The 13,628-nt window shown below is 43.0% G+C and overlaps 1 protein-coding gene across 1 annotated transcript in view; it reads left to right on the top strand.

Annotated features, from left to right (window-relative positions):
• Window positions 1–940: 940 nt before the first annotated feature.
• CLNK (cytokine dependent hematopoietic cell linker) overlaps window positions 941–13,628 on the top strand; it is a gene marked incomplete at both ends in the record, with an annotated part of 149,739 nt that continues 137,051 nt past the window's right edge. Inside the window, 2 exons of the mRNA XM_080796353.1 lie at window positions 941–964; window positions 3,780–3,832. Coding sequence (XP_080652479.1) covers window positions 941–964; window positions 3,780–3,832 — 77 coding nt within the window. The remainder of the gene's footprint in view (window positions 965–3,779; window positions 3,833–13,628) is intronic.

Genomic DNA, 13,628 nt, shown 5'->3' with positions numbered 1-13,628 from the left:
CGACATTTTAAAATTCTTTTTATATAATAGGCTGTTCACATCTCTCGCAAGCTGCTAGTTATATCTTTTCTGAACACTTACTAAGATTTTAAAACACGAGTTGTTTCAGATCAAATAATTTACAAAGGTTTAAGGACACGGCAAAAGTTAAGGGTTTCCTCCCCAGCCCCTACCCTGTCCATTCCTGACGCCCTCAAAGTGAGCACTTCAGCAAAGCCTCTGCAGGAAGCTTGATTAGAGAAGACAGTAAAATGGGAGAAATAGAAGAACACACATCCAACTTTTTTAGACTATTTTTTGTCACCAAATACGAAAGAATTACAGGGCTTTTTCTTTAGGATTTTTTTTTAATTTCTTTTCAGTATTCCAGAATTCATTGTATATGCACCACACCCGGTGCTCCATGCAATACATGCCCTCCGCAATACCCACCACCAGGCTTACCCAACCTCCCACCCTCCTCGCCTCCAAAACCCTCAGTTAGTTCCTCAGAGTCCACAGTCTCTCATAGCTCGTCTCCCCCTCCAATTTCCCCTAACTTTGAGAGAGCACAGAGTAAGAGGTAGAAGCAGACTCCCCACTGAGCAAGGAGCCCAACATGGGGCTTAATACCAGGACCCTGAGCTGAAGGCAGATGCTCAACTGACTGAGCCACCCAGGCACCACAGAATTATAGTTTTGTTTTGTTTTTTTTAAATAGAACTATTCTTTGTATCTTTTTTTTATATTCATTTTTATTGTGTTGTGTTAGTCACCATACAGTACATCATTAGTTTTTCATGTAGTGTTCCATGATTCATGTTTTGCATATAACACCCAGTGCTCCTTGCAATGCACGCCCTCCTTAATACCCATCACAGGGCTAACCTATCCCCTCACCCCTCTCTCCTCTAAAGCCCTCAGATTATTTTACAGAATCTTTGAGCTGGAAGAGACCTATATGGCCAAACTGATCATTTTTCAGGTGAAAAACTGAGGCAGAACACTTCAGTACCTTGTTCAAGGTTATACAGAAGATGGCAGGTGAGGCTGGAAAGCAGCTTCTTCCCTGGGGCCACCTCCCCAGGCCTCTGATCTGAAGCAGTAAGCCCTTGGAGGGGACTGTCCTGCACCCTATGATTCTTCCATTAAAATTATCTTCCTGTATCCCATCTCAACATTGCTAACTGATGCACTTAAAGAAATTAAGGGAGTGTTTAAGCAACACATTTAAGTGGTGGATGGTCCTGAAGTGGAAAAGGGGGTGCAAATCTGTCCTATGTGACCATAATCAAATAATTTAATTCCTCTAAATATCAATATCCAAAAATCAATGTCAGTATAACCCTAGAAACCCAAATGTAACATAGCTGAGGTTACAGCTATCTGCAGACTTTGTTATACAAGTGATTGCCTGTGCATCTTTCCATAATGTTGTATCGTTTGCAAAAGATTTTCAGATGCATCAACTGATTTCATACTTAAAACAGCACAGTAAAAGAAAGATTTATGCATTAGCATTTATAAATGAGGAGACACCGACAGCTCCTACGAGGTCACACAGACAGTTAGCAACAGTGCTGGGACCAAGCAGCATCCTTCAACGTTCAGTGCAGGACCTTTCCAGTATTTGGTGCACGTCGTTTGTGTTATATGAGTAAATGTTCAAGCCCTGTTCCCCACCTCCATGAAGGAGACAACTTTCAAAGAGGCCAAGCCCTAGATATACCACACCACATCCAGAGAGGACTGTCCGTGGATGAGAGTCTAGCAGCTGTCTCCCCTTTCCATACAGCGACTCACTGGAAACAGAAAGTGGGGCACACAGCTGTGAAGTCACACACAGGGTTTCTGAACACCTGGAGCTTAGTCTGGCTCTTTAATAACTCTCCTGCCGTTACTGGTCCAGGACACAGCTCAAGTCCAAAGCCCAGTCTTTGTCATGCATGGTCCCTAACAATCAAAACCCAGTGGATCCCTTCCCACGTACTATCAACATTCAAGCTGCTGACCCCCGTGTTCCCACAAGCAGGACAAAGCTTCTCAGGAACACTGGGTATTCTAACATCTTCATATCTTTGCATATGTCACTGCATTTACCCAACACACTTCCCCTACTTCTGGGCTAAGAAAAGGCAGACTCACTCTGCAAGACTCAGTTCAAGGACTCTCTCTTTTGTGAAGATTCCCCTGGACTCCAAAGCATAGAGGATTTGTTTTGTTTCATATGCATCTGTTTTTACAAAGCATTTAGATAACAGCCATCCTAGAAAGAGGCAGAATCTATATGATACTGAGTTTTAGGAGTGCCTTGAGGACAGAGACTATGTCTTATTGGGCACAATATTTGCACAAAATAAGTTTTCAGTACATAGCAGTTGGATAGATGGATGGATAAATGCCAACAGATGGCTGGCAGGATGATCTAGAAGTGCCTAGAGCTCAGTGGGGTGTAATACAGTAACTGGCCAGGAAATGGCATTTTTAAGTCCTATGCATTCAGACTTTTCCTGCAGATGGGTGATTTGGGGCACTCAAGTTAACTTCCCTGAACTTCATTCTTTTTACCATTGAAGTCCACTCCCTACCCCGCTATGCTCAGACGGGAGTCCCAGGAGGCTGATGGGTAGAAACTGCAACAATGCCTCCTCACCCTTGGGTTCCTGTTGAGTTTGGCCAATGGGAGACAGCAGCAGGAGATTCTGGCCAAGATAAGTGTGAGATGGGGTTTTCTCACCCACCACACTTCCTCCCTGCGTGTCCCTCATATTGTGGAAGCCTCGGTTCCCTTCCCACTAGCCCCCTGTCTGGGTCCCAGTGACCCCTAGCTCCCCTGACTCCTCCAGGCACAAACATGGCAAAAACACACCCAGGCCCTTCACTTTCCTTTATGGTTTCCCCATACCTTGTTCATACCTTTAAAAAAAATTTTTTTTTTAAATTTCTTTATTTGACAAAGAGAGATTACAAGTAGACAGAGCGGCAGGCAGAGAAGGGAAAGCAGGCTCCCTGCTGAGCAGAGAACCCAATGTGGAGCTGGATCCCAGGACCCTGAGCCGAAGGCAGAGGCTTAACCCACTGTGCCACCCAGTTCATAACCTTTAAACCATCTTTTTATTACACTTCTCAAATTATCAATTTGAGCATGCTATCTGTTTCTTGCTAGAACTCCAACTGATACCATGGGCAATATCCTTCATACCCCCAGGGCCTTTGTGTAGATTAAATGTAATCACTGATGTAAAGCTCCTACTGAATACTCCCAGGGTCTCTACGGCTAATTTATATGGTAAACGGAGTTAATAATCTCTCCTATGTGAGTGAATACAAGCCACAAATAAAATGTTGTGTTCTGTGCGAAGTGCTATAGAATTAAAGCTTCCCAATAAATATTTCATGGCAGGTCACGCTTGGAAAGGAGAAACATTCCTTCTCCTGCATGAGCACGAGCGCCCAGAGCAGAGCCCCGCCACCCCCCTCCAAGCAGTGGCTAACACATCCTGGGTGCCCAGGGGAAGTACACAATTGCACGCTAGGGAAAACCAGACTCAGGATGTGCTCAGCTCCCCGGGGCAGACGGGATGGATCCTGACAGAAAGAGGACAGCATGTCAGAGAAAAGTCCCCTCCCCCACCCCGCTCCAGAAATAAACCAATTATCGACCTGGATTGATTCTCTCCCCATCACTTCCTCTTAGCTGGCACCTGTGTCCCATTTTAACAAGAAACGACAGTAGCGTTCACCAGAATTAAAACATGATGTGTCTAGCTCAGTAACGAGATCACTTTTTGTTTCTACAGGCTGAACTGAAGATCCCTCTTATTTGCGGGGCGCCAAGAACTATGAACAGACAGTAAGTACCATGACGTCACTGTGAGTCCCAATCTCCCCTCTCCTGGCGGAGGAAGGAAGGGTGTTCACGCACCCCCGTGAGAAGGGCATTTCTGGCTTCAGGGCCGAGCCGGAGAGTCCGGGTCGAGGACGTGCGTGTTCGTGTTCACTGAGCATCTTTCCGATAGCACCGGCTTTTTCTGTGGGCAGTCCACTTGTTCTTGCCCAGCATGGGAGTGCCGCCAGGACAGGGACAAGACACCCAGCACCAGAATGCTAGAAGGCCACCCCCAAATACCACCCATTGTGTTACACCCCATTGCCTGAAGGTAGAACCAAAGCGACCATGTTGTCACACTTGTTCCCGCCGCAGAGAACTTGGAGTCTAGCTGTCTCTTTGTGGAGCACCCAGAGGGGTGAAGTGGTCAGTTTAGGGTATCCTAATGTGTATCTGATTCCACAAAAAATACCAATCCTGTTCCTGATGTCTATGACTATAATAAATAAAAAAGAGCAGACCACCAATTCGTAAGAGATATTTATAATGAAAAACACACACACAAAAATGTTTTTAATTGAAAAAAATTGGTGTACTAATTTTAAAATTAGTTTTGCTTTATTTTGCCAGTTGGAAAGGTAGCGCTGTTATTGTCACTGTCATTGTGTGAGCCAGAGCATGAGTTTCAGAGTTAGGAAGACCTAGTGTGCATCCTTTGTTTTGCTCCATCATTTTACAGCTGTTTGATATTTGGGGCATTACCTGATCTTCCCTCCAGAAAGCAGGGTCTGTCCTGGAGAAGGAGAACTAACTGGCTGGTTTCTAGGTGGATTCCTGGCCCTGGAGGGAGCCTGGGGGACAGCTCAGGGTAACCAGGTGATGCCTGGGTTTCCTAGATGGGTGCTGGAGGCAGGGTTGGTGTCCAGAGTGACACAGAGGTGAGCAGTTCCAGCATCACAGCTGTCCCGGTTGCCCCCAGGTGTCTGGAGGGAGGCAAACTGACACACAGCCAGGCCCAGGCCTGTGGGATGGAGAAGCTGGGATTGTTGCATCTCTTCTTGCCATGGAAGTGCAGCGGGAGCTTCCTGGCACATGGTTCACAGGTGGGCTCTGCCTTTGGCTCCTAATCTAGCTCATGAAGCATCTCTTCGGTGTGATGTGCCAGGACGCCCTTCTTTTCTTTGATCTTACAAGTGTGGCGGCGAGTGTGGCCAGATGGCAGGCACCACCACCTTCTCTGGGCATCAGCTTCCTGGTTTAAGTGACTCCTCTGAGACAGCACAGAAAGTGGGGATGGAGCCAGGGCTGGAACTGGAGTCTGATTCCAAATTCTATTTATCCCGCTCTGCAGGAAACTGAGGAAGGCAGGGGCTGGGCAGGTGAGGCCAGCGTAGGTCAGAGAGCTGGCTGATCAGGGTCGCACGACAAAGACAATGAACTATAATCATTGATGGACATGGCAGTCAGCAGCTTCACTGTAAGATAAACAAATAAAGTCTGTGGCAGTGGAATGAATGGTAAGGCAGGTGCATCTGCTTCCCACCAACCTGGGTGGCTTAAAACAACCAAAACTGTGTTCTTTCAGAGTTCACGGAGATAAAAGTCCAAAGTCAAGATGTGCACAGGCCCCTGCTCACTTCAAAGCCTCGGAGGAAAATCCCTTCTTACCACCACCACCTTGTCCCCAGTTTCTGGTGGCCCCAGGTGCTCCTCAGCTTGTGCCTACATCACTCCGCTGGTGTCTCCACTCTCGCTGGCCTTTTTCTCTGTGTCTATGCCTTCTCTTCCTCTGCCTGTCTCAGATCTCCCTTGTGTTTCTCTTATAAGGACATTTGTCATTTGGTTTAGGGTTGCTCCAATAATCCAGGATGATTTCATCTCAAAATCCTTAACTTAATTATATCTGCAAGGACTCTTTTTCCTCATAAGGTCCTGTTCACAAGTGCCTAGGATTTGGGCATGGAAATATTTTAGGGCTGTCATTCAACCTGCTAGGGCATGCTTTATTTTCAGACCCACCCCCTTCTTGGGGGGCACTGTGTGGTTACTTTGACAATCTCAGCAGTATTTGCTATAAGTTTCCAACTGGTTTTGTGATTGAGAGCCCCTACCCTGCATCCCTGCTTCTGTTTCTCCCTGTGATTCCACACTATGCCAACAGTCTCCTGCATAGAGAAGAGAGGTGTCTCCCTCTCATGAGAACTTTGGGTAGCTTTGATTTTTAGCCAGACAATTGACCTCTTGGCAATCTCATTTCATCAGGCTTCCAAAAGGAGGCTTTAAGAGTTCAGCATTAAAATCATGTGTGATGTGAAGCTCCCAAAGGACAGACTGCATAATCACAACTTCATAAACATTCCTTTTCTCCTCTTAGGATCCTGAATCAGAATCTGTATTTTCACAAGCTCCCTAGTTGATTTCTAGCCACATTAAAGTTTGAGACACACCTGGCTAGAACAGTGGCCCAGAGAGCTCTCTCCCTCCTGGCACGCTTGAGAAGCAGCTATGATATTTGCCAAGATAGGACTCAGAGAAGGCCGTCACATATGGGATGTTGCAAGAGCATAATTTGGAAATTTTTGACCCTCCCACCCTATACACACATATACACGCACTCACACACAGGTTTTTTCCTGCTCTGCCTTAGGGGAGCACTCCTTTCTCTGTGAAAATCATTAGACCAGGGCAGTAGATTTTAAACGTGACTGAACAACAGGATCATCAAGGAGGCTCCAAATGAAAAGCGATTTCAGTGTCCTCCCCCAGACCAAAGAAATCAGAATGCCTGGACACTGACTTTACTTGTAATGCTCAACTGAGTCTTATCCACAGCTAGGGTTGCAAAATGCTGTTGCAAGAGGTCTTACAACTCTGTAACCTGGAGATCCTTGTAATTTTTTAACCTAAATGGCCTTTGTAACTACAGCTAGTCCCTTACTGTCTCCCATTGGGCACTTTTACAATGAATGAATGAATGAATGAACAAATGAACAAACATATGAACACAAATGAAAGGACGGTATAGAGATAAATTACACATTTACACACACACATATGTATGTATACATATATGCACAATACAAGTATGTGCACATGTATTTCCCTATAAATGTGTTAGTTCAGTCAACAGCATTTACTGAGTATGCACTGTACTGGGTTTCAGGCTAGGGACCTCTCTTATAAAGATGAGAAAGTTCTAGTCCCTACCCTCAAATAGCATTAGCTGTATGTTGTGCAGATCATTTTAGTCTTACACAAAAAGTGATGGGAGAGCACCACCAATGCTAAGTACTCTGGATATCATGGTCCTAAATTCCTTCTGAAATTAGCAGGCTATTTCATATTTCTTCTCCCTGCAACAAACTTTCAGCCTCCTGAACAATCTATCAAAGTACCTAAAGTTCCACTCCTTGGAGTGCATCGGTGCTGTTAGAGTAGAGTAGACAGAACTACCTACTCCGTCGGGGCTGGATGAAGGGGTCTTGGCTCTTCATCATTCTGAACAGAACTGATAAGAACCTGGGTGCTACAGCTTTAAGTGTTTTGAAAGAGATGGAGGTCATGGGAGTGATCGCCTTTGGGCCCTTACAGTTAGCAAATGCCCTACACTGGCCAGGCTGCTTCAGGCACTCAAGAGGGAGACACACTCAACACATCCCAGATTGGAGGCTGATGGGGGCAAGTGCCCCTGTAGTGCCCACTTTGAACTGTGCTGAAAAGGTATGACGGCCAACTGACTTTGCTCATTGTTAAAATTACTCAGTCTTCATGGAAATTTTAGAAAATATATAAAAGTACAAAGAATGAAACAAAAGTCACCATTTATCTTAGCATCCAAATATAACCACTATTTGGCTGCAGGTTTCTGAAGTCATATTTCTGTATCCTTGTGTAATACATTAAAATTTCAGCAAACCTACTTTTAACACTTCTGCTGTTTTCATTCATTCAATCACACCATTTTGTGTTATGAGCACGGTCCCACATTATGACCTTCTTCAAAATCACAGTGTTTTAAGGCTAGTGCTTAAACAAGGTTCACAATCATTTAACCATGATTCCAAAGCCAAAGCCTCCAAAATACTGAAAACTGTCTGTAACTAATTTGGCAATAAAACTTGACCTACAATGAAATGAAGTTATGTATGCTCTTCATTTATCCCTCTTACTGTTAATATATCTTCATGTTTCACAGCAGAAGTAGCAGTGTGTTTAATGACCAGGCATTGCTCCAAAACCTACAGGTGAAATTGCTGGTATCAGTACATGCACGATATTACTTTCCAAAAATCCAAAATATTCTGAATCCCTAGCCCTAAGGAATTTGGGTAAGAAATGGCAGACATGTATTTTATCCAGTGGTTTATTTTATCTTGACCTTGGTGTTGGACATTTCAGTTGTTACCCATAAAGTTTATGAGGCAGTTTTATTGCCAATTTAAACTTTATACTCTAGGAATATTAGAGAAGGCTGTGTCACTCTGGTCCCTAGCATGCAATGCTGTGTCCTATCACATGTAAAACAAATCATGACCGTCTATTATTTAACAGGGACACAGATTCGATCAAGTTATCTGACAACAACCTACTATTTCTTCTCTTGTTTTAGGAAACTTGTCTTTCATATTCCTTTATTTGGACAAGAATTGATGGTAAACAAAGCAAACCAATAAAATAGTTTGAGAGCTAGAGAGAGTCTTAGAGGTATGGAATTCAAGCTGCTACCCATGGCTGTAACTCCAGACTTGAGAATCTTCTTGAATACTCACTACCTTCTGAGGCAGTCAGCTTAAAAATTGGAGGAAAACTCCTCTTTATACTGACACCAACAAAGCCAATTTCCAGGCTGTTATTCGTTGACCCTGTACATTTCACTAAGGAAATAACAATCTCTCCTGCCATACTTTTCCAACCTAAGTGCACAGTCTGGTTGTGCAAAAGGAAGGGTAAAGAGATAAACAGTGCTACAAACTGGGAGTGCCTACGGGCTGGCACACCACTAGCCATTTGCATGAGGATCTGTGCCACCCTGTGTGGCTACTTAGCACAAAACCCCACTCCCAGGTCACCACATAAGACTGTCAGTCAGGGTAACATGTCTCCCAATTCAGAGTCAGCTAGAGTCACATGTGTTGGATTCCAAAATCCATGATCATTGTACCATATTGAACTGTTTCGTGATGATCAAGAATATCATCTTTATGTATTTCTCATCAGGGACACATCCCCAAATCGAACGACTGTTTTGCTTATGAGAGGCATATTTTCTCTTTGAAACCTTGCATGATAAAAGCCACTCAATTGCTGGGTGGGGATGGATATCAGCTTCTCTCCAAAGAGCCCAGCTCACTGTCTGGTACACAGGAGATGGCCCATAAATGACATTTTCCTCCATATGCATGCATGATAAAACTCTCAGTAAACTCTAGGTCATTATTTTCCTCCATGATATAGGTGAACAACCCCTGCCTTCAACCTCAGGGAACAACTTCATTTTGATTTGCAGAAATTCATAAGTATAAATCCCACTGAATCTTGGGGAAACGAGAAGCTGCAATTTTGGCATCCCGAGATCAGAGTCTTGCACCCAGCAGAGTCAGCAGTGTGGCTGCCTTCCTAGTTCCCCAGAAGTAATTATGAACCAGCTCTCGGGCCAACCAGGCCCATCCGCTGGTGCCATCAGAGTCGCATCGCTACCATTCAGCTTCGTGGTTGGCTGGTAATTAAAAAGCTGCCAGCTGTGAGAAACACAGCTGAGATCCAGGGCGAGTGTTTGCCAGAGGGTGCAGACATGGCCAGTGGTTCCTGTGCAGGAACAGCAGGGGTGGCTGGCCCTGAGACTCATGGAGATAGGTGGGGATGAGCCAATGGAGAAGTCCAAGATAGCCTTCTTTCCCCTTAATGGCAAAATTACCAGCTGGTGAAGGAACAACCTGACTTCACTCACCTGCCACCACTCGGGAAATTTCCAGTTGACCAAACTTAGTGTCCTGATGACTAGCCACAAGGTTGGACTTTTCATGCTTATGCCTTTAACAACATCACGAAGAATAGAGAAGGCTACGACTTATTTTGAGTTTACTGCTGTCATACCAGTAATGTATATTCATTGTAGGAAATTTATAAAAATACAAAGACATCCATACAAAGAAAAAAGACCATAACAGAACAACTGAAAAGCGGTCAATGCTATAGGCATATTTTAACCTTTCTTATAAAACTATGCATTCTATTTTGGTTTTTTAATGTTAATATATTATAACTATTTTCCAGTGTTTCTAAAGTCTTTTCCATAGCTTTACAATCTTTCATCATTTAGACACGCCATATTTTATATTCTCACACTGCTAGAAAACAACACACCTCATGAACTAATTTGACAAGTTCTATTAATACCTCTATGTCTTAAGATACTGTGTTTTACTACCTGTCAATACAAAAAACCAACCACCCCAGGGAAGTCCCATGAGCCAGGCCAGTGTTTGGAGAACCTGACCCACAATGACAGTTTATAATAATCGCAGAGCATTTGAGTGTGTAAATGTGTAGAGAAATTGAAAGCAAGGTCCAGCATCTCAGGTTGGGTCCTCCACGAAGTCTAAACCACTAGTCACCCACTTGTTCTAGTCTCCATATACACAACATTCCCCCACCAATAAGACACAGGAAGAGAGGAAAGTGGGCCTCGTGAAAATTTTGGTCAAGTTCAAATGCACCTGATACCAAAACGCTGAAAAAGTTTTCAAAAGTTGTGAAGGGACATGATTTGGGGTCAAAAATCAGGAACCTAGAAAAAGGTACTCATTAGAAAGAGCAAAAGTAATTTCCCAGAGGCCTGGCTACATGGAATTCCAGTATTCCTGGTGAAGAGAGATCAGGTCACAAACCAGAGCACAAGCCAAATATCAAGTAGAAGAGTAGGAAGGCATCCTGTATGGTTCTGTTCTCACTTTCCATTCTTTACCATTACTTTTTCTGGAGGGGGGTGGGATTTTTTTTTTTTTTCAGTGATTGTATTTGTCTTTGTTTCTTAAATAAGTAGGCTTTTATTGAACTTTTTATTTTGAACTACTTTTAGACTTACAGAAAAATTGCAAAATAGCACAGAGTTTCCATGTGTCCTTCACATACATACTCCCATTTTTTTTTATTATGTTCAGTTAGGCAACATATAGTACATCATTAGTTTTTGATGCAGTGTTCAATGATTCATTAGTTGTGTATAACACCCAGTGCTGATCATAACACGTGCCCTCCTTTTTTTAAGATACATATTTTAAGAGCTTAAAAATTATTCTGTTGAGTTAGTCAAAGAGGAAAGTAATAAAGTCAAATGTCTATTTAGCTCTCACAACAAGGAGGTCAAACACTTACGTGATTAAGAGAGTGGACTCTGGAGTCATCTACTGGGATTATCAGCTCTACCACTTACTGGCTGTGACATTTAAGGCAATTAATGAGCCTCTCTGAGCCTTTGTTTATTTGTTTTGGTTTTGTTTTGTTTTTATCTATTAAATGGAAGTAGTAGCTATCTCAAAGAAGCTTGAGAAGAGTTAGGTTAACTGACTTAATATATGCAGTATGGGGGTGCTGTGGTGGGTCAGTCATTTAAGCATCTGCCTTTGGCTCAGGTAATAATCTCAGGGTCCTGGGATCAAGTCCTGAGTTGGGCTCCCAGCTCGGCAGGGAGTTTTTTTCCCCCTCACCCTCTCTCTCTGCCTCTCCCCTGCTGTTTGCACTCTCTCTTGCTCCTCTCTCAAATAAATATAATCATATATATATATATATATATATATATATATATATATACACAATATGTTTAGCACTGTGTCTGACAGGGAGGGGGCACTCCACAGATGTTATAGCAGATTGTATTTCCTGAACATGACACATGCTTTAGTGCAATGTGACCTGGATACTTCCCATTCAGAAGTGAATCTTTTCTCCATCTTCTTTACTGTGTGTGGGGCTGTGACAGCACTGACCAATGGAATATGACAGAAGGGACACTGTGCCAAGTCTGGGAATAGGCTTTCGCAGCCAGGCAGCTCTGGTTCCTGCCTTTGAAAACTGGCTTCCACTGGTCATACGCTATGACCACCATGCTGTGAGAAGTATAAGCCATGTGGGAGAAGCCCCCATGGAGAGCCAGGGAGGCTAAAGAGCACCAGGCACCAGACATGAGAGCTGGAAGGCCATCTTGGGCATTCAGCCTGGCCCAGCTCAGAGATAACCATCCAAATGCAACAGCAAGACAGAGCCTCAGAGGAACCCTCCCAACTGAGAGCCAGGAGAGATAAAAATAAATCCTCATTTCTAAGCCACTGCTTTGGAGTGATGAGTTATGTAACAATAGATGTCTAGAACAGATATTGTCTACTATTTTTATGATCACAATTATTACTTCACACAAGACCCTTTGCTGTTGAATATTCAGGATTTAATTTAGAGATTCTTATGACTTGATATCCCACTTTAAAGAACATCCATTCTAGATGAGAATGGCAATAAATAACTAATAGTGGGCAAACTGAATGCTAATAAAATATTCTTTGCCCCAAGTATGTGTGAAGTGCTAAAGGGACACAGGGGTTATTTTGTCTGGGAGCAAATCTTAGAAAAGGAGTGCAGTGGTTGGTAGAAGAGACATCATCACAGAGTAAGTGACAGTTGAGCTGAGCTTGGAGGCTGATGCAATGTCACTAAGCAGCAAACAGGAGAGGGAGCAGGGATGAAGTAACTACCACAGCTGGAAGAACTCTATAAGGATATAATACAAAGGGGTAACTTTAAATTGACTGATAATTTGATTTTTATTCCTTAAAATCTAATTCTAAGTAATTGGAGAGAGAATTTCTTGGTGGCTTATGATAAATAGTAGAATTCTACTTCGCACACCTCTTTATTGCTGAGGGTGGGGGAAGGAGCCACAATCTATAATCAGAAAGAGGATAAAGGTCTGGGTTGGAATTGCAACATTTAAAAACTCCCGTGATGTTGCCTTTTGGACAGGCTGCAATTAGAGGAATTCGGGCTACTCTCTGTTGCCATTGTTTGTTTGAACAAATATTCTTTGAATAATGAAAATTCTACACCCAGATACTCTTCTGTGGACTTTTCTGAGGATTCCATCAAAGATCCAAGATAAGTTATGTGGAAGAAACAGGAAAACTTCCTCTGCCATCATTGGCAAGGTCTTATTTTCTCCCTTTAGTTTCTTTGATTGCTTTCAATATTGATTAGAAACAAAAGAGAAGTCATAAGATATGCATAAAGTATAAAGAACAATAAAAAATATTCTGCTATTTAAAATTACCACTGCTTTTGAAGTTTCATCCACGTTTCTGTGATCACAAATTCTCACCCCTACAGGGAAAAACTGTCCTGAATCCTGCGTTCATCCCTTACTTACTTTAATTTTTCATTTTACCATGTGTATTTGTGTCAGTAAAAAAAAAAAAAAAAAAAAAAAAAGTGTTTGGTTTTGCTTGGTTTTGAACCTTAGGCCCCCCAAAAAATCATACCACAGGGTATATTTTGCACTCAGACTATGTGGTTTTTGACAGCTGGTTCTTCCAGTTATGGGCTGTGAAATCTTAAGCAAGTTAGTAAATGTCTCTGTGCCTGTTTTCTCAACTGCAAAATTGAAATAATAACAGTACCCACTTCTCATGAAGGGGAGCTCATTTGTGTAAGACTTTGGAAGTACTGCCTAGAACACACAGTGTGGGCTCCATAAGTACTAGCCATTATTCTCCAATCTGTTTTATGACTGCCCCAATTTACATTCCAAAGATAATCCATGCTATCGTGGATAGCC

This window comes from Martes martes (genome assembly GCF_963455335.1).
Source record: "Martes martes genome assembly, chromosome: 2".
NCBI lineage: Eukaryota > Metazoa > Chordata > Mammalia > Carnivora > Mustelidae > Martes > Martes martes.
Note: the sequence above shows the minus strand (reverse complement) of the source record. Positions and strands in the feature narration are given on the sequence as shown.